The following is a 25,754-nucleotide window of genomic DNA, read 5'->3' as shown; positions in this document are numbered from 1 at the left end:
TTTTTTTTAAAAAAAAAGAAAAAGAATTTCTTGTTTTTTAAATATTAACTCAAGCATGTGTACAGGTAGAAAGAACCATTGAATGACACACTTTGAATAAGTGCGAATGTATTTACCTCTGCACACCATGTTAACAGTTTACACCCAAGAGGTAATAAAGTGATGAAACATAAACGGATAATCCGAATGGAAAGAATTCATCTATCTTAGCACCACTGCCCATGCTGGTCTCGTATTTTTGATGTTGCCAAACCTCTGTCGTAGGAAACTGGACATATAACACACCACCACAAATTGTTCTTCTTGGGTAAAATATCAGAGTGTTTTTGCCCTGTATTTGTCGCTTCCATGAACTCTGTCGATCAACAATACGTTCGGTACAACTTCGTTAAACGGCTGTTGTGAACTTCCGGTAGGGTTATCCCGACGATCCACAATTTTTTTACTGGATTGGAGGACATCTTCACCCCTTCCACGTGTGAATGTGTGCCGCATGTCAGCGTAATTAACATTGCGCGAGATGATAATAAGCAACAATATCACGAAGAGAGAGTACAGAGAACTGCTTTCGTGCCAACGAGTCGGTGCCCACTCTGCAAGCACCGGGGTAGAAACCTGTCCGGAACTATGATCGTCGACAGAGTGGAGGCGGCTGGCGGCACCATAGTGACGGTTTCGGATCATGGCACGCCGCTTCCTACCCTGGGAAACAACGTCGAGCAAAAAACGTGCTTCACCAGACTCTGTGAAGTTAGCATTATTATTTATTGTTCTCTCATCGCCCTTTACGAGCAGTTGTTTGACTCGACAGGGAATGTAAAGAATCCCACGGATCACACGTTTAAACAGACCGCGTTCCGTCACGTCTGCTTTAAATGCACAAAGAACCGAGTAATTTCCGGGGAGTGGCAGTGTCGGCTGAGCATTTCTTATCTGATGTTCCGCGTCGTGGTGATAGCGGCGCCCTCGCGCCAGAAGACACGATGGAATTGTCGCCTCAGTTAAGGGAGATACTCCTCCGTTACGGTTGCTTTCACTGCTTGCTCCCTTACAGACGGTCCCGCCGAGTCCATCGGAACCATTTTCATGAAACACTTGCGTGTTCGCAGTTGAGGTGGTGGAAGAAGGAGAGGAGGACCCCCTGGTGTTAGTGTTACCGCACCCGCTTGTGTCAGCATCAGACCTGTCATGAGTATGAGCGGGGCTGGCAGTCCACCGAGCACTCCATGGGGAGCAAAGTGCCTCACGAATGAGACTCCCCAGTCCGCGTGAAGAAGCAGCCGATCTCAACCCTGGGCGTCCTTCTTCTACAAACGGTGTCAAAGACGCCTTTTGTAACCTGTCCGCACCACACGGCGTTGCTCCAACCGTATTGAGGACACCTTCTCCTCCCTCCTCAAGTAACGTTTCCCCGCAGTAGTTGTTTTCGCTCCCCTCGCGCCTCCCTTCCAGAGACTTAATTAGCCGTTCCTGCTTCAGCTGCTCCTGTAAGAACAATTCATCTGTACACCACGCAATTCCAACCGCCTCCTCACGGGAAGCTCCATTAACTCGGCCGTCTTGCACTTTAGATTCCGTTCCGCACACTGCGGAACTGTATAAATTGTTCGTGGAAGGCGCAGAAACAATCAGGGGGCTTTGATAAACCGCCCGGGCTGCGGCGACGGGATCCTCAAACTTGACGTAGAACCAGTTTTGCTGGCTGCTGTGACCAACAACCGAAGTAGAAGTCAGCCCACCGCTGGGTACAGCCGCTCGTGTAGGGAGTTTGTGCATCAGTGTGCGGCCAAACATCACGTCCAGACTCTCACGAACATCTAGAATCGATGTAGGTAACACACCGTACACAGTAACCCATTGTTGCCCAGCGTATGACGGTGTGGCTGCTGCTTGATCCGCATGTGAAGCCGCGGAGGCAGTGGAAAATACCGCAGGGTGTTCGCCCTTCTCTTCAAATCCTTCAGGAACGAAACCAACACGCACCGGTAAGCGCTGAGGTCCTGATGTGTACGTGCAAGGTTGAGGTGGCGAAACCTGTGGCTGCTTCGTCCAACCCTTCCGCCCCTTGCGTTCAACCCACTGCCCAATATCTTGCTTCCACATTGCAAGCAATAAATTACTCCCTCTTGATCCGGAATGTAGTTAAGCCTTCAGGGGTTTACGAAACACGTTTTTTATGATTAATATCAGTTAATTATGATGTTTTTTCTCCTTTTTTTACTTTCTATTTTCGCTCCTTTATGAGCGTATAAAGTTGTTGAACCCGTTACCTACGTGCCATTTGCGTTTAAGCACGACGCGAAGATTGTTGAATTGTAATTGAGAGAAGCATAAATAACGAAGGTGATGTTGAGGGTGCATGGTTTCATATGGAGCAAGGAGAAAGAAGCAAAGTGAAGATGTTCACGAAAAAAAGGAGTGGAATGCTCAGTGGGTGAGCGAAGCGGTGAACCAATCACAACTTGTTGATCTATCAAAAAGCACTCACTCCTAGTGAATTTACATTTCCTCCATGCCCACGAACATGAGGTATAACTCAACATTTCAGATTCTTCCGGAAGATCACAAAACACCAAGAAGAATACAAAAGGTAGTCGAAATGCGGTATAAATGAGGGGAGGTTCGAAGAAAATTCCGAAAAGGGGCGACAGCGCACTAAGGTAAGTAAAACCTCCTTCTATTCTTTAGGAAACACGACCCCCTCCTTAGTCACTCCACCGGTGCTGTGCCATTGAAACTTGCGGTTTCATCAGCGGTAGGCCTCTCACTCCCTTCGCAGAGAGGATCATCCACTGGCGTTCCCCCGAAACCGCATGTGGTACCTGCAGCTTTTGAGTACTGCACAAGCGATGCCAACTGCCGCTGCCGGCGCGAAACCTCCAATAGGAGAAGCTGTTGGACAACCCCCGCGACATCAGAAAATTTGAAAAACATGCGAAGCTGTTCAATTGGAGAGTCGCCCACCGTCAAATTGTGGGGACCTGCAGGAGCATCAATCACGTTTGCCCCTCCACCGATGCGGTCACCGGAAAAGGCAGAATCTGCCTTAAAGTTTACTTTCCCAGTATCTTTCATGGAATGCCGACAATGTTTCAGAAATCTCCGCGGCGGTTGTAGCACGACTGGTAACCAACGCGACGTGGGAAACAAGCTTGTGCCACCTGAGAACAAAGCAAGGTTGCGCTGCTGATTGACAGCTTCACCAAGTTTTGACCCCAACATCATAACATTTCCAGCAGCGCCGGTTCTTGCATCAGTAAGACCACACTCTGCTGCGAGCGAAGACGCTGTCACTGCATGTGACGTACCCCAGTTATAGGGTGATCGATGCAACGACATCTTGTTCACGCTAGGTTCATCAGCGTCAATCATTTCCTTGTTTTCAGCCAGTCGCAAAAAAGTCATCTGTTGCACCCCTGGCTCGCCGGTGCAGGTGCTAAGAGACAAAAATACAGGTGTCACTCCAGATGCCCTCTCCCTTATGAAGTCGTTCACGTCACGTAGTTGAAGGTATTGAACAACTCTACCGTCCTGCATCTCGGAGAAAAAAAGCGGGGCAATAACCGTTGGGGGGGAGGAGTCCTGTGGAAAATAGGACTGTGCGTCGAACACATCTACGAGTTGTGGGCGTTCCCTCGGTTGGACATTTGCCGCATTTTTAAGCAGGTTGTCATGTTGGGTGCGTTGGCCCCATATGGGGGTAGCTGAGCCAGGCAACTTGGCGTCAGACGCACTCGGAGGTTCGCTGCACCTCTTGCTTTCCTGGGCGGCAGACTTAAGTAGGCTCATAGACAGCAAGTTGTTGGCAATAACAAACTCCTCGGCTATTTCACGCAGTCGGTTGGTTAAAGGGGGGCACTTTCCACTGATGCGGTTCCGTCTGTCCTCTTCTTCCGCTTCAATCTCCTCCCGGCGCATTGCCTGCCACCGCGCCTTCGTTACCTTATGTGGTGTATACATCGGAAGGACAAGTTGCCTGAGTAGGTGTTCCAGCGTGTACCCTCGAATGCTTGACTGCACAGGACCTGAAGAGTAAAGATGTTTGACTTCGGTCAGGTGCTGTCGTCCATCCACTAACCGCAACCCACCAAGGGCTACGTCAAATACAGGAAAGCCCTCACCCACAGCCATCGACATCACCGACGATCTGTTCCGCAACCCCGCTTCCGCAGGTTCTACAATAACAACACCAGACTCGTGGAGTATGCGCACGGATGTCTCGCTTCGGCGAGTGAAAAGAGTCTCAAGAAAAGGTGTGACTGTACCGCGCATTCCACGGTATATGACGCGCCGCCGTAGCACCGTTCCATCGCCAAACAACACGTAAAACCGGTCATATGGTTTGGGGTCGTTCGTGGGAGCTGGATCACGAGCAAACGAAGCGACATAAGAGGAATTTGCATTTTCTTCGGCACCTTGAGAAAGGGGAGACAAAAGCCCCCTATTGTTGTTCCCATCGTGCGAAACATCTTTATCGTTCAGTTGCGACGAAACCTTGGGGTTATCGCCCACTCCGAAAGATACCTCCGCACGGGAAGCCCGGGAAGCTTGGTTATCGACGGGTTTATAAAGTGGCGCACAAAGGAACACACGCGGAAAAAAGGGGCCTTCCACACAGTACTGCACATCCGCATCGCATGAGCTTTGTACGGCGGCTGCGTCCTCCAGTAATGGGGCCAGTGGGACGGGAAGATGCTCATCTGCCCCATGCAGAAGACCACCTAAGAGACTAGTGATGCACGTTCCATCAACGTGGAGCGCAACGCGAGCGAGTACCATTTCATCGAAACCACCACCACACCCGTGCTTTTGATCCGTTTTTCCTGCCCCGAGACTTGCAGCATTGCCCTCCTTCTTGGTTTTATGGGGAAAATACTTATTGTACGTAACCACAATAAGTCCATCGGCCCGCGACATTGTGTGGCAGTGGTTGCAACGATCATACGTCATACAGGACTCCACGTTTCCTGATGGAACGGGATGAAGGCTCCCGGTCTCTTCCAGACCTACTTCCCGCACATAGCACAGTCCCTCGGGTGTTAATACTGTTTCAACAACGGGTTGCGCACCATCTTCTTGAGTGCTTGAAACCCCACCTACAGGGGCCACGGGATAACCTGTTACTATCATACCGTCTGGGTACAGCATCTGGGTCGTGCCGGAGTGAAAGTATCGGCACACAATCCCTGAGTCTTCAATAAGAGCCCGACGAACCTCCACCTCCATGGATCTCTGCAATACCACTTCCTCTCCTACACAATGCGCACAACGTACTAATTCTGGAACGGGATGTCGCATGGAATCGTGTCTCGACAACCACAGGATTCCTTCGTGCTCTTCGTTATGAACGCTCACACCACCAGCAGAAACTGTGATTGCCACCGCTGGAACACCATGCTGTACTGGAAGTTGAACGGCAGTCTCATGCGGGTGTTTTGGATCTTTCACAGCAGGCCACAATAGGATAGAGCCACTATCATCAACAGGGAAAGTTCGTGTCATCCCTTCCTGGGCATTCTTACCAGAGTTTGACCCGTCGTCTTCACCTCTGCTTCTACTCCTGGGCCTACGGGACAAGCGGCGCTTAAGTGCTTGTGTTGGACCCTGAGCTGAACCCGGCAAACCGCCGCGCACTCGGCCAGAAAAAGGACCTATGCTCTTCCGCGATTGCAACCTTCCCCGTCCATTCAGTGCGTCGCGCGGAGTGAAGCCACTTCCATAGGCGCCATCTTTGTCGCTGTTAATAGTAGAATTTGCATATTGGAGTCTGTAACGAGGTCGTGCAGAGCAGGTAAGGACCACACCGTCATCAAAGGCCGCAGTGAAGTACATAAGCTCTTCCTCCTTTCGCCGTGACGATGGAGGTGCAGAGGAGCATGCAGAAAAGCCTCCGTCCACCGCTTCGCCAGCCGTTTGAGCGGAAGTAGACGTGGCATTAGTGACAGCGGGAGAGGAAGAGGGGGCAGCGCGGGGTGGTGGTGCAATATAATAGTGGAGCGTGCATATTATTTCACTCGCCCTCACATAACGGCAAATTCGGCTACGGTCAGTCGTAATCACTTCAATAATACTATTGTCGTGCGGGTACAAAGTGTGTCGTCCTTCGAGTGCTGTTTGGATGTCCCCTTCAGAGCGCCAAACACCCCTTCCCCTCACTACTTCCTCAAGTTGAGGAATAATAAATTGTGGAGAATTGCGTAGATCCCGCAGGAGTTGCACCCTTATAGCATCACCCAGATCTCCTCCAAAACACTGCGTCGCACCAAACGTCTTGGCGATGTCCGTTGGTGCGCTCGACAGCGTTGGTAAGGTTAAAGTTGTACCGAGACACACCGACTCAGAAGAAAGTAACTCGTTAAACTGGTCGAGTGACGGCACACCAGAAATATAGTGACACCATACACGTATCGATTGCCGCTGTATTGGTGTGACCACCCCACCCGCCATAACGGCAACAACCTTATCCCGTACACGTGTGTTTTCCGCTCCCACAGAACGGAACATCGCAAGATTACCGTATATTGACTCGAGGGGGTCCGGTACTACGCACCGCACCAATCGACAGAGGTGTTCACCAAAGCGGGAGGAGAAGTCATTGAGGCACCGGATCGCAGCACGTTTGCTAATGTTCTCCTCAAGCGGTCGCGCGTTCGGATAAAACCCCTCGTGTAACGACGGTGTTAACGCGGTGATAGACACACTGTTGGATTGCCTGCCTTCTGGAAAGTCGGCGTTTACAACTTTGTCACTAACGCCAATTGCAGCTGCTATCATTTCCAGAAAAAAGCACTGAAGAACGTGCGTCCGTTCCCGGGGTGTCAAACTCCGTTCTACACTTCGCTGCAGTTTTTCGTCGACAAAGGGAGCCCTAAGAGCGGCAGCCTCCGCTGCCTCTCTTATCTTGTCAAACGTAACTCCAGATGTCCTGTCTGTGCACGAGAACAGCTTTTCTACGCGCTCCAATAAACGTAAGTCCACACCCTCCTCCGCCATGTTCAAGACAAGTCCGTTCATTGGTTCTTCCAGCAGCTCCTGCGCGCGCATCGAACTATATGACCTTCCCCCGTTTGGCAAAGAGAGAGTCATTGTAATTGGATTATCTTGCTTGAACACTCCAAGCCCCTTTTGGACAAACTCCCGCGTTAAGCAGCGCACATCATTTTGCGTGGGTTGTGGGAAGGGGCGATCCATTGTGTGGTCCAGAGGTAGCATTACCGCGGGATCGTTGCCCTCGTGCTGAGTTGAAGCGAGTTCACTGGGGGAGTGTGGGATCGGTGATGGTGACTGGGTTTGTTTTCGCAACCTTCCTGGAGACTTTCGGTCCTTCAGCTTCGACTCACTGGCATGACGCTTCGTTGCAGCATCCACAGCAGCTTCTATCTGCTCATTTAGAGGCTCGTCATCTATACCTTCGTGTCGTGGAAACGCGGCCGACAATATGGGTTCCTTTTCCGCATAACAGTATATAGACTGGGGTAGCAGAGAATGAGTGCCAGAGAGTTCCTTCCCAGTACTGACAGTTTCACTATGAGGCGTGCTATGCACCTCATGCACTGGAGTTAGTTCTTCTCGTGGCACAGGACGCACATATTTGGGAGTTTGCCTCCTAGCAAGGGACACAGTAACCTGTGCAGCGAGCGCGTGCAGAGCAGATACACATGTCCACTGATCACAGACCTTCCTCCCCTGAAGGTAGTGCGACCAGTCCCTAAAAGGGAATGAGGGTTCACAACCTGGACACACAGATCGGGGAGCGTCCTCACAAAAGTGTGGGCGACCCCTCTCCACAGATCCCCCAGAAGGCGGAGGGAACGTAGCAGCCTCCTCCTGTGGTAGAGGTAAAGGTAAATTCGGGCATTGATACGTCGCTTTAGTGGACATACATCTAGTGTAATATGTCATATTACTCACCACGTTGAACACAGTGGGAAGCACAGAATCTAAACATCGCCTGATCACAGAACTCTTATCATCCCCACGATTTTCTACTATTTCACGCATACATAGTGCGGTGTACGCATGCAAAGCAGCATCGGTATCAGTTATCGTTGTAGCAAGCCCCAGTCGCGCGCACTGTTCAATTACTCCAGCAAATGAACTGCCACTGGGAGCCACTGTATTAACGTCGCCTTCCTTACTCCCACTAGCCGTCTGCCCCGCTGCCGCGTCACGGCCCGGTTGCCGTTTAGAGGAAGGTGTTGTCCGCTGTCGCTGACTAGAGGGAGTACAACTCACACCCGCTACTTGAGCCGTACCGCCCGGAGAAGTGGGTGCATCGACGAAGTTCACAACCAAACGAATATCGAGCCGCTTGGGTGGGGCGTCACACCCGTGTCCTAACAAGAACGCTAACACGCGTGGATCTCGAATGGGAACAACAACGGGGAGAATACTCATCTCTTTTGCGTGCGCCTCCATACGCGTAAGCGGTACCGGTGTAGCCACCCTTGGTGCTTCCTTTAACCCTTCACTGGCATCGCCGCGCAGCGACACTGAACGAGCCCTGGAGACTCTTCGAGATACGGGCGCAGTTCTACCCTCCATTTCATCCACAATTGTACACAAAGCCTTTTGAATGGTCGCAACAGCATCTGCAGGATTTGGATTGCGCGGTAATGCAGCTGCCAGGACGGCATCCTCTTCTGGGCGATCGAATGACGGTATATGATGCACAATCACCAGTGGTCGTGTACAACGACGATTATGCACTACCGAATACCACGAGTTACCATCGCCTGCCTGCGTCTTTTGAGATCCCTCCGTTGGAGAACTAAGTGCAGTTGCACCCTTGGCTCCCGATGCCCCGGCCGCTTTTCCACCTTTGGGTTTCCCACCTTTTGCTGGAGCAGCCCCAATGGCGGTTGCCGGAACATTTGTCCCCCTTTTTGCACTCATATACTTCATGAATGCTGCTTGCACTTCTGCCACGACGCCATTTTGATCAAAGTCATCAGTTTCCTGCTCATCTAATACAACCCGCGACGACCTTGTGGCTACACTGTCAGCGTCACTGCTGTCCCTTGGTGGAGTAAAATGACAGGCAGCCTTTGAAAGAATGAAACCGATGTACCTGATATCGGCCGCGTCGCCGTCACTGCACACGAGGATAAGGCGGCAACGCCGTTGCTTCTGTGCTTCCGCCTGTGAAGACATTGCTGTATGCAGGCGACCTTGTGCAAAGAAAAAACAGCGGCACAGGTGGTGACCAAACTACAGGGACCCAAGGGTTGTGATTTTCTTCCCCTTTCCAAATATGTTTGTACGGGGTTTATCACTCTTAATGTTTATGTTGTCCCGTATTTCCCCTTTGCTCGCACTCCCTTAACAGGAACTAATGACTAATTATTTTTTTTTGATCTTGTTACCTGTTTCCCGTTCACCAAACACCTCACCCTTTACAGTCTCCCCCAACCAATACTTTGTGAAAACTTTACGCGACCAGGGGAGAAAAGCCCCTTGTGGGAAAGGCACTGCGATAACAAAAAACAGAAGAAACAAAGAAAACAGAAGAGACAAAGGAAGAAAAAAAATAATGTGCCTAACCAGCGGATAAACGATTATTGAAGATATCCCAACTATCCAAGAACAGGCTCACATACACGTTGATTATTACTTTTTTAAGAATTAAAAATAAATAAAAACACATATATGCACCAAAGAAAATGGAACAGATAGGCAAAAGCACATTAAGATGAACGTTGGAAACAAGGTGCAAAACCACACATCGATCCCTAAAGGCGAAGAGGATGTAAGACCAGCCAACCTTATCCCCTGTATTGTACGTGAAGCACGGCCTCTGGCGAACTAAAACGGCGAGAAAAAACTGAGCGGCCCACGAGAGTGTTGTCAGAAACATGCTGTTCGTCGCTTGGCGTCTGATGACGTCGAACGAAGCATATTGTTCAAGGTTCCTAGGATGCCAGAAGCTCCTTGAAGTAACGCACTGCAGCACATTTTTCAAACAAAACACCCGTCTCCTCCCGCAGGTGGCGGTTCCATTCCGAAGTTCATAATCACACTTGGGTACATTCATCCGAGCCCCCACCCTCCACAATTCCCTCCCCCTTGCGATAGCATACACCAGCTTCAGCACCACTATGCAACCACTGCCCGCTTCGAGTTCTTCTTCACAAATATGACACGGTCCTTGCGTGGTGCCTTCACACGGCGCTGCAGGAGCGGGAACGACAGGTTGTGTGGGTGGAACTGCGCCACGTTCAGGCGGCGTACTTCGTGGTTCGGGATGCTCTTTACGCCAAGCACTTCAATGTTGTGATACCGCGCGCGGTGGCGTGAGGCGAGGTCATTATAAGCCTGACTTACAGCACCAGCTTTGCACACATCACGAAACTCCTTCACCATGTGCGTATAACCACAACGCTGGCTGTAATATGCAATATCCACGCTGTAATTGCGGGCAGCCAGTTTGCGATCCTTCACCACCTTGCAGGAGAGAACGTCGCCGTGTGTTGACTTCACTTTGTTTTTTTCACGCATCATGCGCCAGAAGCGGCTCTTTGCCACGACAAAGTTCGGTGCAAAAACCTCAAATTTGTATACGGTGGGTTGAGGATTCTTCTCCGAGGGCGTCTCCCGCCCAACCACGCAGTAGTGACGAAGATGCGGTCTGACCATTTGCGCTTGCTACTATCGAAGTTCCTTTTTGGTTCTAGTGTTTGAACAGAGGTTTTTCAGTGAATTTTATAGCACGACGCGACGGCAATGCGACCATTCACAATACCAACCATTGAGGTTTGACAGTTACATAAAAAAAACGGCAAATACGCAAAAAGGAAGAGGTTTCGGTATGCGAATAACAGTAATTATAGTCATCCTGGTGAGTGCATCATCGAAGAAGTGGGAGGATGGCCCACAGTAACACTTTTTTTTATGTTAAGTTGAACGTTGTCTTGCCACTTATTTTAAATTTTTGCGACAACATTGTACAGGACCAACCACTTTTCCCCTCCAAGGTTATTATATCCGTCGCTCTGTTCGGAAACCATGTGAATTAGTATAAAAATATAAAAATAATAACAAAAAATAAATAAAACGACACATAAACAATGGGCAGTCACCCAAAGAAGAAAAAAGAGGATAACGAATAAGGGCAATTGTGTCTGAAAAATGCAAATAAAAAGAAAATGAAAAGCAAACCATAACCTTTGCAAAAAAAAAAAACATAGATGTGTCCATTACAATTTCAACCTCAGTCACTCATAGGAAATTGAGCGCACGCCGCGTCACGGAGGTACATCCACAGTGCTAAGGACATGATGTGTTCCTCCTCCTCCACATCAAACACGGAGCCAACACTGTCAGTAACATTGTACGATGGAACATGAAGCATGGATGCGGATTTTTCTCCTTTTTCGGTGATAGTCGTATTTTTCACATGAGAACCCGGAGTATTATACGTCGCACGAAAAGGGAACCTCACACCGCTCTTTTGTTCAATTACTTCAACTATGGACGTGGCTACGTGCGTAGAGAAGGTAGCGAGTGACTTGGCTTCACTTTTACTCAAGGGGTCACGCATAACGCTGGTGGCACTGAGAAGGACAGCGAGAGAAGCATTCATGGCTGCATCGTAAACTTTTACGTCTGCCGAGCCACTATCAGTTACGTGTGCAGTCAAAGAGCTCATCACGCGTTCGTCAGAATTATAAAATGTGTCAACTACATCCAAGGAATGTGACAAACTCAAATATGCGTCCCGAACAACATGTGTTACGTGGATAGTGGCCACTCGTAGCACGTGCCACTGCAAATCTGGGGACAACACTATCCGCTTAGCCACACCAGTTGCCACAGAAGCCGAAAAAAAACGATAGCTGCACCACAGTTCACCAACCCGCCGTAGTTCCGCGGCCGTGTGAGCATAACGAGGCGTTGTTTGCGGCACTGCTATTGAAAAGTCCCATTCTTTCCGACCGAGTTGAACCGTCGCCATGTGAACGCGCATGAACCACCAGTAGTACGCGTACTGTCCTTGGTTGTGCTGTAGAAGACCAAACTTCATTGTAGCACCGGTACACACGACTTCAGAGTAGAGGGGTTGTGTCCCTCCATCTTTCTCTACACTTGTCCCTTTGATTTCCACGGCTTCAATCGGAGGAGTACTCTCTTTGAATTCATCAACTGCTCCCTGCTGCTCCTTTACAGTAACCAGGGGAAACAACGGAGCACCTTCACAGAAAATTTTGTGAGAGACTGATGCACAGTGCTCAATGAAGTCGGATGCTGTACCGAACCAACCGCCATTATGTATTGCTGGGAAAAAACAAGAAAGGGCTTCTTCATCCCCACACTTGATGGCACTCGTCGGGAATAATGAAGAAAGGGAAGCCACAGCAAAGCTACAAGTGGAAGTCGCACAATTCGAGTCCATGGTGCTCTGATGTGATTGAGTTGAGCCAACAGACGGTGGTCTGAGGTTAAGGGTATGACGACCAAATATATCGTGCACGCGTGGGGGGAGCAAAGGCAGAGCGACATGAAACCGCTGATTTTGCACACAATCGGGTAAAAAGGAAGAAGACAGCTTGGGTTCCTTCGAACTCTCCCCCCCACGCACCTGACATGTTGGAGGAAATGAAGTCTTTTGGAATGGTAAACTCGCCTCCTCCGCCGTAGGACCGGACGCACGCACCCCTGCAGCCGCCGTTTCCCTGGCCAGACTCATCTTACGGAGGAACGAAACACAGTAGTCCCCGAATTTCCTTGCTTTAAATTTTCTCTGTTGTTCTGTTTTCCTATTCATAGCAACCGTCTTTTTCTTAGAATCTCCAACGTTCTTCGATCCGCGGGATGTGTCTCTGCCACCAACATGTGTACTTTTGACCACTGACGAAACACTCGTACTCCCTTTCGCTCCATCGGTATTTTTGTTTCTTTTTCCACACACCTTGCTTTTTACGGTTCGCTCACATTTATTCCCGACATGGACACGACGCCTTCTCTTAGTCGTTTTTGTACATGATATCACGCATGCCATTTTATTCAGAGCAACTTTAACACTGTCTGCACGTTCCGCTCCACCTGCACAAGCCAGTTCCGCCACCTGCCGTGTGGAGGACGCCACTTCCTCCGAAAGATGGTGCCCCTTCACTTCTGTCATGAAACGCACTTACTTTTCCTAATTTTTCTTACACTAAGAAAAGCAGTAGTCGGTAGCCCCACAGGTTCTTACACCTACGTGTGTAAAGAAGGTAAAAAATAAAGGAAATAGTAATGATCCTCCTCTGCACTGGACATCGCCAGTAACTTCTCAGATTGTGTGGTAAGAAGAGATAAACAAAAGCAAAGGGGATAACGTGAGAACGACCAAATACGTCATGAAGTGAATGACGCGTACTAAATTCTGAAAAATTTGGCACATCTCGAGTGCGCCTACCACCTGATCAGGTGTGGAACCACCACAGCGCAACTTTTCCCCCTCTCCTTATCTTCTGTTTCTCCCTGTCACATCCTCTGCATATGGTACAAAACTGTAAATACGTGTACGACTACCCGCTACCTCAGTCGCACATCTTTGTCAGTATACAGTTAAATAATCCCCTATTAGGGGAATCTTCAAAGCAAACAAACAAACCAATGAACATCATCAGAAGTGCCGGGACACGAATGAGCAAAAGAAAGTTGGAGTCGGAGGAAAGTGCAAGAACGATCGGCTCTTTGACGGCTATTGGTGGCAAGTCAATGATTCAGCAAATAAACTGAAGTGAAAGCTGCGGTGGCATCAGGAAAGCGACAAGCCGCACCTCAGCGAAAGAGTAAAAGAGAATGACACTGCGCTAAAGAGTAAAAAGAGCATACATTTATTGAGATACATACATATGTATATATCTATATATGCATAAAGAGGGAACGCCCAAGTGCTGAAGGGGAACTGGGGGAGGAACGATTAAAACATCGCGTTATGCCTTACACATCACCCAAGTCACAACAAAGGCACGCAGAAAAAAAAAACACTTCCTGCTCCCATCTCATAGCGATGGACTTAGAAATCAAACAGGGGAAGGAACAAACAACAATGCCATTAAACACAAGCTCCGCGTGAGAAGCGCTGATTACGCTTACCAAACTGCATCTGTTCCTTATCACTTTTTTTTCTTTTTGACTACACATATATCTTCAACCGACTACAGAGGACGGAGATGTTTTTACAGTCCCAACTGTGTTTCCAGTTTATACGGATCAGGTGTTTCAGTTTCCTGCTGTTGCTGGGTGTTACTCATAAGGTCCGGTAACCTCCCACTAGGCATAGCAAGTGCGTCCGACAAATAACTCGAATCCGCTTCATTCCCTGATTGCATTGCGAGTGCCTCCAACTCGCCTAACATTTCATCCTCATCGATACTGTCAGGAACATCGTAGGAACGACCCATTGCTTCTTGAACGTACTGCGCATCCTCATAGAGGTTAAGCAGTTCATCCTGCAATTTCTCTACATCTGCTACAGACATTTTCTTGAACTCCCGCTTCAGCGTCTTTGTCGCGTCCTTCATGGCATCCACCTGCAGTTTGGCATCCTTAACCGACTCGGTAGTAAACTGTAGTTGGTCAATGTTGAATTGCTGCTGCATTAAAACATCTTGCTGATTTTGGTACAGTCGCTTCTGCTGAAGTAGCTGTATGGCACGTTGCTTGTGCCGCTGCTGCGTGGCGCCTGTAGTCCGCTGGATGCACTCCTTTAGTTTGGCGAGTTCTGCATCTATTTTACTCACGCGCGCATCCACAGCGTCACAGCGGGCACCGATCTTGACACTCGCGTCCTCAAGTGTTGGTTTCTGTGTGTCCTTTTTCCGACCGAATAGACGGTTCATCCTGCGCCGACAACAACAACAATAATAATAATAATAAAGGAGAAAGTCAGTCGCCTAACAATTAGCTCGCGCCTGAGGTATACAACTTAACCTGTTCTTCCGTTTCCTCACTCTCAACCCAGGTAAAAGTAGGAAACAAAGTGTCAGAACGGAACTTCTTCCTAAAAATCGGTTTGATTGTCTTCCACTTTTAACCCATGGTTGAGAAGCAGCAAGAAGAAAAGTCACCTTCGAAGCGGACAAGGCAACAGGCACTTCATGTGGGAGCATAAAGTCGCGCAAGAAGAGCGCAAAAAAAAAAAAGAATTGAGACGCCTCCATTCTTGCTTTTCAAAGTGTAAGCGTGGGAAGCAGGCAAAACGAGGTAATGTGGACATTAGTATAATCTACACACGGAAGCAAATTAAGTAAATTCCAACTCAGTAGGAACGAAAGCATGGGAGTAACAGGTGTATTATCCCGCTGATAAATGGAGCAGAAATAAACCCACTGTCCATTTGTTTAACGGAATATTACCAGGGGGACGGCATAACGACGGAAAGGCCCACTAAAGAAAAGGTGGTACAGGCCAAAAACTGATCAGCTCGAATACCACATGATGCAGAAGAATGCATGTCAGCGTTCCCCTTTCAGCTGATGGAAGAAGTTGTTGCTTTTTTTTTTTAATCTCTCCCACAGATAGAAGGAAAGAAAAATAGGGTTAAATAAACTGGAATCACCCAGCAACTGCACAGCTCCACACAAGTGTGGCCTCCGCACTGCACACAGGCCGACCCACATATGCATGCGCCCAACCCTACACGTAAATACGAATAGGTGCAAGCGTATGTGAGAACATACAAAACGTTTGTCTGCGGTTTGAAAAAGGCACCACATGTTACGCTGAACAGAAAGAAATAAGTGAAGGCAGCAAAGGAAAAATGAAATAATTATTAGTGCGATGCGCAAGAAGTTCTAACTCTGAAACAAAGTGTCGTTGCCATCTCATATTCACGACAACACAACAAAGAAAGAGGAATCTCACTTCTTTCACTTACTCCCGCAGAGAGGCGCACACATGCCATATTTGAAAGTTTATTTTACTTCCCTATCACTTCTTCCTCGTCACGTCCACTAACCGAAAGTGAAACCCACCCCCGTGGTATTTTTTTGGTGTCGACTGTAACCTCACCTCAACCTCCGCCCCATCACCACCATTATCACCTTAAAGAACTAAATGCATATAATTAAAATATTTACAAAAAATCGATATGAGATCCCCCCCCCGGTGAACGTCTCGACAACAGTCGAAGAGGAAAAGGCACAACTTAGGACGAGGCGTAGCACTTACATCGGATACCTCTGATAATCAAAGCAATAATTCAAATATACACACAGTTCGCTCCACGACATACTTATTCTGTGGGTCACGCGATGCGACAACTTTCTATACATAAATATACAAGAACGGGAGAGGGGAAATACAATATAATAACATTCACAAGCAGCTTTAGGAAGCACAATATGGGGTTACATATGACCTCCCATTATGCTTTGCGCCCGTTGTATTGCTGGCAGTTTCGATGGGTTGGTATTGGAACGCAACAGCAGCTGTTCTTTTTCTTGCAGTGCCGCGGTTAGCACCGCCGTCATTACGTCCTTCTCTTCCTCCAGTACGGTCATCAAACTTTTTACCTGCGGGGAGGTGTCGATACTAGGTGTTCTTACATTCCGCGTGACGTTCATGAACGGTGGAATTAAAGCTGGAAGTGTCATGGATGCCACTGAGGAATCCGAGTAAGAAAGCAACGAGCCCTCGTAAACTGGCTTGCAATTAGGGGGCCGAACGGTGGAGACAATCCCCTTGCCGCCGGTTACCTTGGGTACAGGACAAGTGTTCCAGCTCATTAGAGTTTTCATCACTCGCAGCCGCTCCTCCTGCTCAGACTTTCGTTTTGGCTTCTTTGAACTCGATGTGGATGCCCCTCCCACGGTGAAGCAGCTGCTGTATGTCCTCGTACGTGGGTGATCGCTTGAAGCAACCGGGAAAGGTGATGGCATCTGTCCCCGAATGGGTTGTAAACCCTTTCGCCCCGAAGAGGATCCGTCGTCACTCCCAGGCCCCAGTAGAGTCATCACGCCGCGCCATTTCTCACGCTCTACATGATCCCTTATCGCCTTGGAGGATGGAACAGCGTTAAACGAAAATTCATTTTTCACAGGGGAGCCCCCACGGGGACTGCTACCCTTTTTCGCTTGGCTCTTGTGGGTTCCTGCAGCCGGAGAGCAACGGCGCCGAGGAAGTGGTGCGCAGGTCGCGCCTCTTACAACTATTTCAGGTTGAAGCACCCATGCGTCCACGGTTCCTGCAAGCAGTCCTAAATATACAGAGCTGGGTGGCAAGTTGCAGTTTGGCGGCATATTCACCACAGTTGTTCCTGTGTCACGGCCCGACCTTTCCGTTGAAGAAGACATCGCTTTCCGCGACACCTGAGGCACGCACACAACTGGGCTTTGTTTCTCCTTCTCCTCACTCGCGAAGATTGAAGAGCCGCGGTTGGGTAAGACCAGGGGTGTAGCGAGCATGGACGGGACAACAGGAGCGATGCCGGCAGGTCCAAATGCTGGGTTGCAGGAGAATGCGGCCTCCGCGATTCGGTGTGCCGCCGAAAAGGTATCAGATAGTGCCGCAGACTCTTCCCTCAGTGCGGGTGCTTGTGGAGTACTATGCAGTACAGTTACTCCGTATGCCTCTCGTGGGGTCTCACAAATGGTATCCGTTCGCGTCCTCCTCCGAGCAAAAACGCCGCGATGTGGAGAAATGAGTGCTGAATCTTTGCGAGAGATAGGCGATGGCACATGTGTTTTGAACTCACGCCCAACAACTTCATCGAACAGGCGCTTAAGAAGCGCAGGCAAGTCGTGTTCCCCATGGAATTCATCCCTAAAAGCAAGAGCATAGGATGGGGGGTACCCGCTACCACTACCCTGCTGCATATCAGTTTTTGTGCTCTGATCGGACCAGAAAATTGAGGCACGTGGAGAAATGTCACCGCTCCTCTTGAGCCCAATACGGCTCATTGTCCTCGTCCCAAATAACAGTGCCCCGTGGGGCGCACTCGGCAGCCCACCACGAAACCTAACTCCCAGCATATCCTCCTTAACGATCTCAGCAGCCCTCGTAATAGCAGCCTCCACCTGTCTGTTGTCAAACAACTCGCGAACACATGGGAAAAGCCGCTTCTGCACATATTCTTTCCGCACCACATCCAACACTTCAAAAGAGCAGGGGTTATGTTTCAACGATGGCATCTTGGGTGGCACCTCACTGTTTCCCCCAAAATAGCCAATACAGCTAACGGTACATTCACTAGGGTTTCCAAAAGAGACAGAGGGTACCAACACACTCCACACGTAAACGTAGCCATCGTCGCAGCTTGCGCAAAGAAAGACTGCCGTGTGCCTGTCCACGAAAGGAGCCGTTGCATTAAAGGTATTTACTCTCACGCTCTGACCTTCCCCTTTGCTTGCTTCTGTCAGACTCTCAGCGGGAAACGGCGACAACTCCGCTTCGCTTGTGGTAGAGGCCAAAAAAGACGTTTTTCGTATGAACCGGACGGCTGTCAGATTGTTTTTGTGAGCACGCCAGCGCCGTAGCAATATTACACCTTCATGCATAGAGCCTTCTGTTTCCCACGGCGATGATATAGTCCAATTTATATTACTCACGTCCAGCAAGGCCATATGACCCCTATGATCGGACACAGCAATGTAAACGCCATCACGGCTCACCTCCATCGCGGTGATGGCGTCCAATTCGTAGGTGACACGGAACCGAAATGACTCCGCTCGTCTGCGACCGTTCCAAATCTGGATGACTCCGTCATCGCTGCCAGTCACAATATAACCGGTCGTGCCAACGGGTACGATATGTGAAACGAAACCGAGGTTTGCAAATTGCTCAGAAAGCAAGAATCCGCAGTCACGCTTGGATGCAGGAAGGAACTCATCAAAATCCCGACTAAAAAGCAAAAGTGGCGGCAATTCCTCACTCTTGCGCTGAACACTCTCGCTACCGTCGTCCAACAAAACGTCATACTTGTTCTCGGCATGGGTATTACTAGGGTTGCTTGGGGCTGTAACCCGAGTCGGTTCATTGCAATTTAGGTAGCGTTCGCGCTTCTGCATGAACTCCCTAGTATAATTCACCGGATCTTGAACGAGAGGACCTGGAAGTAACGCAACAAGATCTAGCGGCGCCGGCACAACGGTGTTCTCGCACGATGTTTGTACAGACTGACAATCACGTGCATCAGTAGTGGCGGGAAATTTAGAGCTTTTTTGACTCGAAGCTCTGGTGCTGGTTCTGGCGCTAGCATCCAAATCTGAAGAATCGCTGTCACTGTGAAGTGCATTGGTGGTGGAAGAGCGTTGAGAGACGTGTATTTGCTGTTTGTCGCCCACGAACCTCCGCTTAAAGGACTCGGATACGCTTGCCCTGATGCTCCTCTTACCCTCAGACTTATGTTGAGAGGTGTCTGTCAAGCGTGTGCACGGAATCGGGCACTTTGTAACCTCGTCCACAGGCGTTGTGCTGATGCCTCCGCGATGGCCAACAATAACAATTCCAAGAGTTTCGTAAATAATGGCAGCGGCGACGCCGACGCGATCTGTTATAATCTGGCGATGTGCCTCGATAGTGTTGTCGCCAAGCGCTGACAACGATTCACTAGACTTACCAGGTAGTAAATACAGAGCGGTGGTACCGTCTAGAGATCTCTCTTTCTCAAAAGTGGCGGAAAGCAGAGAGACCGACTGCCGTAGCGTCCCCTTTCCCTCCATGACCCCGCAAGCCATGGAAGAAAGTTCGTTAACCCCAGATGGAAATGTAAATGTACGTACTAGAGTGCCATTGAGGCCGTTGTATTCCTTTATGCATCGGCAATGCTCAAGTGCAACAAAAACATGCGCCGACTCTGTTTGTTCCACCGAAATGCAACAAATTCCGCCATCAACAACCCACGATCGCTCGACAACAGTTGTTATCTTCCAATGAGCATTGGCGTCGCTAGCCGATGATTCCTCAAGTTGAGGATCGCTCTCGTCCGGCTGTTGTGACTGCTCTGTATCAGGGGGAAACATAACAGCTGCCTTTCTCACCCCTAATCTCACTTCAGTAACAGCGGGGCGCCACACAATGATAACTTCTTCGTCAGCACTAAACCAAATGTCCCACTTCCTCTGGTGAACAAGATTCACAACCGGCTTCCGATGGCCAAGGTAACCCGCTGGATAGTCATCCGTCTGTTTGGGGTTCCAAACCCTTGGATAGTACCCGCCTAGTATAAGACGGTCTTGGACGGCATCGTAGCGAGCACAGAGCATCTCCCCAAAGCGAAGCGAAGCAGCGCTGTCGTCACTTACAACACAGACGCACTGGTAGGTGTCAACATCAAAGAAGTACAGTACGCGCTTCGAGTCGGCAGCCATCAACATCAGTGGCCGCAGTGGCGGTTGCATAAACGCCACATCTACTGGATAACCGGATGTTGCAGATTTCCTAAATTCTGACAGCTCCAACCGGTGAAGTGGGCGCGGGGAAGAGGGCACCCAAAAGATGACTGTACGGTCTAAACTCCCTGTTACTAAAATGGCCCGACCCGCATGAAAAGTAGCGCACGTAATCCGCTTTCTGTGCCCATGGTTTTGCGATAGCCATAGGCTCGTTGAGCCGGTAGACCCTAGCTTCACGGCTCCTGTGGGGGCAACTGTTTCACCTAATGTCATGAATGGTACTTCCACGCGGCTCAGGTGGCGTACACCCACTGTGCAGTCGTCGCTAACGGTCATCACAATATCACTTTCTACACTAACGACAATTTTCACAATGGCAGCACGATGTAGCTTCAGGGTTAACAGGGGTTCGTGCGATTCTGGGGGTTCTAACCGCGTCTCCGTTTGGCCAAATACGTCAAACCAGTGGGCACGCAAAGGATAAAACTGTAGCACACCAGAACTAAATCCTATAAGCATGAGTGGGCCTGTCGGAAGAAGGGAGGTGGAGCTAAACTTCACGTAATTTGCAAGAGCGACGCAGCGGCTAAACCATGCGACACCTTCATCCGTGTAATCGGAAGCACAGTGCCCTGGCGTTGGCTTTCTGTTGCTGCGCTCGCTCCCCACACCTTCGAAAACATGGCCATCCCCTCTGCTGCCACAGTGAACCCATCTGGTACTTTCAAGAGAGTTTCCCGTATCTTGTGTCGTCTCCGGTGTGACCACTTCCTCCCTCGTCCCACACCGGGGCCGTTCGCACCTTGTTGCGGGACGAGATCTATAGCCAAGTGAAGAAGCACCACACACGCCAAATCGTGAGAGAAAATCCGTTTTCACCGGTTGAGGTCGCTCAAGATGCTCGTACGTGGGCGCTATAATGCCAAGGCCAGTGAAATACCGTGAAACATCCGTAAAGAGAATATCCAGTGCGTCGCGGCGGTATGCGCGAACCTTATATTCGGGCCGCATCACCCTGCTCGGATCCTCATCCTGGAGTTGTGTAACGTCCACTGTGCACAACAAGTCTAGTGACTCCTCCGGGGTACCTCCTCGCAAGCAGCTAGGTGTCTTGGGTAGACCGTTTTGAAGTTCCACTGGCAATGTGGGAACCGAATGCCGCCCGAGAAACGTTTTGACAACCTCCGCCGTCCCAGCACGAACAAGAGTAACGGAACAGTCGATAGTCAACACAACCAACATTTCCACATTGCCTAATGACTGCGGCGAGCACGACATATCAAGAATAGGTACACCGGCTGCCAAAAGGTTCCGCTCGTGCACAATAGCGGGTTTGCCCTGTGCGTTGGCTAGTCGTGGATCGGTGCGCCAGAGCTTTACTAGCCCATCCCACGCGGCCGTGACATAGCGCCTACCGTGATCGATAAACACGATATGACTAATAGCCTCGGTGTGGTATAAGAAGCGCACTAGCGGATAACGCTTCTGCCACAATGTGGTGTTCGCGGGAACAGTAGTTAAATCTAAGATACGCCCAACATAGTCTACTGATTTTTCCTTTTCTTCATCGGGAGAAGTCCTGCCAGATTTCCCCCTCTTCCTACGTGCAGAAGCGTCCCCTTTCACGAGTGACCGCTCGCCACACTCGAGAATGTAGGTGCTCAGTTCGTCCCATGTCACCAAACCATCACCATCCGCGTCAATAGTGCGGAAAAGGTTCTCGGCAGCTTCCACGTGGCTCTGGTTCAACCGCTGATACGTCAGGCGGGACAAATTACGATTCCCTGATAAAAACTGCATGTGGTCTGAGCCCATCCCATGCCAAGTCAGCGCATCGAATCCCTCGACCTGCGGTTGCTTTTGGCTAACAATAGGTGGAAAGAGGGCATCAAAAAACGGCTCCACAATGTCTCGTTCAAAATCGGCGAGGGTCATACCAGGTGGTGACGTGCTCAAAAGACTTGTAAGGGTACACTTGTTCCGAATCCCAACATCTGGAGAAAGATCATCAGCACGTGCTTCACTTAAGTTCTTCTGCAACTCAGCACATTGTTGCTTGTACCGAAACATCGCGGCCACCTCTTCCTTGCTGTTTCGCTCGTACGAGTATGATCCTGCAAAGTCTAGTACCGGGTTACGCTTCATTTGGTGGCGCCATTCGTGCAAATCAAAAGCTAAACGCATCCTCGCTAACACGGGAAGGGGAGCTAGCGGTTCAGATAACTTTCGCGTATTGCAAATGTCATCCTCCCGCGCAACAGAACCGGAAAACTCAAACGTACAAGATCCCCTTTGCGACACGATCTTTGTGTTTGCCTCCTCACGTTTCTTCCTCTCTCTTTCCAAGAGTCTTACATATGCAGAAACCACCTTTCCATCTTCTTTGCCGACTTCTGGTAAGTTACCCGCAGTCCGCTGCGCGTAGGCAACCGATGTTGCCTCCTCGAATGATATAGAATTTGTAATATCCATCCTCTGTTGACAAATACGGATCAATTTTATCTCCCGTAAAAAAGTATACGGTCTTTCTCTTTCCTTCCTTTATTCAGTCTTCAGGGGCGAAACAGTTCGAAGAAAGAATTCCACACTTTCCCCTTCGTGTTCGTCCCGGTCCACCCAGTCGGAGGTGGGTACAACTGCTTGCTTTAAACAACAACAAGTTTTTTTTTTCAACGACAAGAAACGGAAAGAAGAAAAATACGGTATAGTCCAGAATAATGACGGAAACTATGGGATTTCATAAGTTGGCCAACCAAACAGATGTCCCAATGGCAAAAATATGTATGAACAACAAGGCGGTAATGACGACAACAAAAATGGGGTTAGCCTTCACTTAGAAGTATCTCCAACGGGAAACGATGAAAAACATGGTTAATAAAAATAGAAGCATATACGGTGCGATAATTTTCTCCGTAACTTGCAAGCAACTATTGTGGAGTAAGATCACGTTTCGGTTGCCAAGTGGCATAAAGTTCCCCTACGCCAAATCATCACACAATAGAAAGTGCTCGCAACAGGCGTGAAAGTACTCTGCCATAGCGCGATGACGAAAGCAGAAACGAAGGAAAGCATCAAATGTGATGTACTCTCCGGAGCGATTAGTTCCCCTACCCACCTCCTCGATCTGTACTGTCTTTTTACCAACAGTCGCTTCCCACTCTTCAGTGGCCCCACTCCGAATATATGAAAAGAGTGAATCTTCCTCTGCCAATTGTACCTGAGACTTTGTGGCCGGGCCACGCCACAAGGTAGAGTGATGTGGTACGAATAACATGTCGAGTAGCGCATCAAACTCCGCACGTCCAAGGCGGCGCTCCTCGACAGAAAGGGCTGTTGCAGCGAGTGAAGCAGCCACAGGGGCGCATCTGTTAATGTTTTGACAAGGACGAAAGAGGAACCGCACCTTGCAACCGTAAACAGTTGTGTACGAGGAGGGACAGGTACCGGTAGGTAAGGGGCTTTCGGCACAAGATATGACATTAGCATCACCTGCTTCAACATTCTCCCGACCGGCACCTTGTACCTCGCCTACAGTTACAAACGTATCTTTAATGTGTGATCGGTATTTTTCCTGTTGTCGAAGAAGGTCCTCCCCGGCGAGCAACATCATCGCGAAAGTCCTTCGTAGTATAAAATCTAGGGCAACCTCATCATCTGCTTCCCCTTTTCGCAGTTCATCGATAAAAACCATATGAGCATTGGAAGGGACACTACTCTCACCAGTCTTGTCACTGGCACCATGGCTGTCACTGGATTCCACGATAATGGGCTCTGTATAAAGAGCAGATAGAAAATCACGGAACGAAATATAACAACCTCGCACAGAGGCCCGCCGTGACAAATGCAGTAGCAACCGTTCGTTCAAAGTCGGGTATAACCCTATTGGAGACAAGAACCGTCCAAGGGCTGTCGGTGACATGTAACCTTTAGGTGTAATATTCATTTGCGGCTGAGGGCCACCGTCGCTCCGCTGCAGTAGGGCAGAGAACCGGTAAAGCATTCTAACCACTCGATCATACGGCATTCCCGCAAAGTGTGGATGCGCGGTTTCCACATTCACTGCATCGACGGGAAGGCTCAGCCGCGCCGCAACAAGCGCAAGGTGAACATCTGCTTCGGAGTGCCAGGTTGCTGGAACATTAAGTGTGCTAGCCATGGCACGGCGCACTCTTTCTGCGTAGAGAGAAGGGTTCAATTTCTCCTCTTTCGATGGTTCACACACGGGGAGGTATATCACTTCTACTTGGTTGAATAACTGCGCTGCAGTCCCTAGAAGAATACTTGTTGGACTCGCCGCACCGCACCAACTGGTATTGAAGTATTTATGTGAATGCCGGAGAACAACAGGTTGAACGGGAAGTCCTGTGGCGAAGGCGTCGGTGGAAAACCGAATCATAACACGACCATTCGTGCAGCACGGTTCAGGGAATACGACATGGGCCACGACTCCTTCCCCTCCCTCACGCACCTCCGTTTCATTACAGTCACTCATATCAGCAGACATTTCAGTCTGGGGATTATTGTTCGTACTTGCTTCGGTACCGTCGATTTCCTCTTGCGTTTTTTGGCGGTGCTTTAGCTCCAGGGATTTCACAATGCGCCTATCCTCCCCGTTGTATGTCCGACCACGTAACAACATGCTAGTGAAGTTTGCCTCAGCAAGGTTTCCAGTTACTAGTGAAGCATCACATTCGAAAAGCAGAAGTAATCCGTCTTGTATCGTAACATGATTAGCAACAATAACAGGACCTACTACCCGCGAGCCGTCTGCACGCCGACCATAGTTACATTTGTTCCTACGATTAACCCGAAGGTAACCGAGGCCAAGAATAGACCAGCGTGGTAAAGTACCCGCGATGTACCGAAACAGGCAACTTACCTTGCTAAGATTATCAACTTCTTTTGCTGCAGTATGGCATCCTCTTTTCTGGATAATCATCTCAAGTAACCAATAAAGTACTATCAGCAGGGTGATGTAAAGTACACGAAGCGGAACCAGGATAGTGGTATAAGTAATTTTCCTCAACCTCTGTAAAGGTTCATTTGATGCTGCTTCGCTGTAGTAGAATGGGTTGTCTGCTTCACGAGGCAATGCCGGACGCGGTTTCCGGAAAGTTGGTTCCAAAGTTGGTGCACCCGTTGCATATTGGGTCCTTCGCCTGTCAGTAGCACTGCTTTGTGCTTCTGCCGCCGGTTCTTCCCCGAACCTTGTCGTCGCTTCGAGAGCTGTGGCAACATTAGAACCCGTGATAGCCCAAAACATAAAACACAGGATCTATTTAGATGATTGCACCCGCAGTTAAATTTGTTACGCTATGCTTGCCAAGTTAGTAATTTTGCAAGAAAATTAAACGTTTAAAAAATAAATATAGATTACTGCAGTTGTGGCATACACAAGACTAGGAAGAGTAGCCATTGAATGTGTCGTCAGTG

At 49.3% G+C, this 25,754-nt stretch overlaps 8 protein-coding genes across 8 annotated transcripts; all 8 read right to left on the bottom strand.

The window, feature by feature from the left end:
- Positions 1-315: 315 nt before the first annotated feature.
- TEOVI_000258000 (Nup53/35/40-type RNA recognition motif containing protein, putative) lies at positions 316-2,103 on the bottom strand (the record flags this gene model as incomplete). The annotated part of the gene is made up of 1 exon (XM_067225633.1): positions 316-2,103. The coding sequence occupies one exon, from the start codon at positions 2,101-2,103 to the stop codon at positions 316-318; it is 1,788 nt and encodes a 595-aa protein (XP_067081734.1).
- Positions 2,104-2,709: 606 nt separating this feature from the next.
- TEOVI_000257900 (uncharacterized protein) lies at positions 2,710-9,153 on the bottom strand (the record flags this gene model as incomplete). The annotated part of the gene is made up of 1 exon (XM_067225632.1): positions 2,710-9,153. One exon carries the CDS (start codon positions 9,151-9,153, stop codon positions 2,710-2,712), a length of 6,444 nt encoding a protein of 2,147 aa, XP_067081733.1.
- A 385-nt stretch (positions 9,154-9,538) lies between these two features.
- On the bottom strand, positions 9,539-10,033 carry TEOVI_000257800 (uncharacterized protein; the record flags this gene model as incomplete). Its single annotated transcript, XM_067225631.1, has 1 exon — positions 9,539-10,033. The coding sequence occupies one exon, from the start codon at positions 10,031-10,033 to the stop codon at positions 9,539-9,541; it is 495 nt and encodes a 164-aa protein (XP_067081732.1).
- Positions 10,034-10,095: 62 nt separating this feature from the next.
- On the bottom strand, positions 10,096-10,635 carry TEOVI_000257700 (60S ribosomal protein L18a, putative; the record flags this gene model as incomplete). The annotated part of the gene is made up of 1 exon (XM_067225630.1): positions 10,096-10,635. One exon carries the CDS (start codon positions 10,633-10,635, stop codon positions 10,096-10,098), a length of 540 nt encoding a protein of 179 aa, XP_067081731.1.
- A 574-nt stretch (positions 10,636-11,209) lies between these two features.
- Positions 11,210-13,120, bottom strand: TEOVI_000257600 (uncharacterized protein; the record flags this gene model as incomplete). Its single annotated transcript, XM_067225629.1, has 1 exon — positions 11,210-13,120. One exon carries the CDS (start codon positions 13,118-13,120, stop codon positions 11,210-11,212), a length of 1,911 nt encoding a protein of 636 aa, XP_067081730.1.
- A 1,045-nt stretch (positions 13,121-14,165) lies between these two features.
- On the bottom strand, positions 14,166-14,828 carry TEOVI_000257500 (SNF-7-like protein, putative; the record flags this gene model as incomplete). The annotated part of the gene is made up of 1 exon (XM_067225628.1): positions 14,166-14,828. The coding sequence occupies one exon, from the start codon at positions 14,826-14,828 to the stop codon at positions 14,166-14,168; it is 663 nt and encodes a 220-aa protein (XP_067081729.1).
- Positions 14,829-16,337: 1,509 nt separating this feature from the next.
- Positions 16,338-22,793, bottom strand: TEOVI_000257400 (WD domain, G-beta repeat, putative; the record flags this gene model as incomplete). The annotated part of the gene is made up of 1 exon (XM_067225627.1): positions 16,338-22,793. One exon carries the CDS (start codon positions 22,791-22,793, stop codon positions 16,338-16,340), a length of 6,456 nt encoding a protein of 2,151 aa, XP_067081728.1.
- A 505-nt stretch (positions 22,794-23,298) lies between these two features.
- Positions 23,299-25,584, bottom strand: TEOVI_000257300 (uncharacterized protein; the record flags this gene model as incomplete). The annotated part of the gene is made up of 1 exon (XM_067225626.1): positions 23,299-25,584. One exon carries the CDS (start codon positions 25,582-25,584, stop codon positions 23,299-23,301), a length of 2,286 nt encoding a protein of 761 aa, XP_067081727.1.
- Between the last annotated feature and the right edge of the window lie 170 nt (positions 25,585-25,754).

The sequence above is a fragment of the Trypanosoma equiperdum genome (assembly GCF_001457755.1).
Source record: "Trypanosoma equiperdum strain OVI genome assembly, contig: ctg_56, whole genome shotgun sequence".
Lineage (NCBI taxonomy): Eukaryota > Euglenozoa > Kinetoplastea > Trypanosomatida > Trypanosomatidae > Trypanosoma > Trypanosoma equiperdum.
The sequence above is the reverse complement of the archived record's forward strand: the minus strand, read 5'-3'. Positions and strand labels throughout refer to the sequence as shown.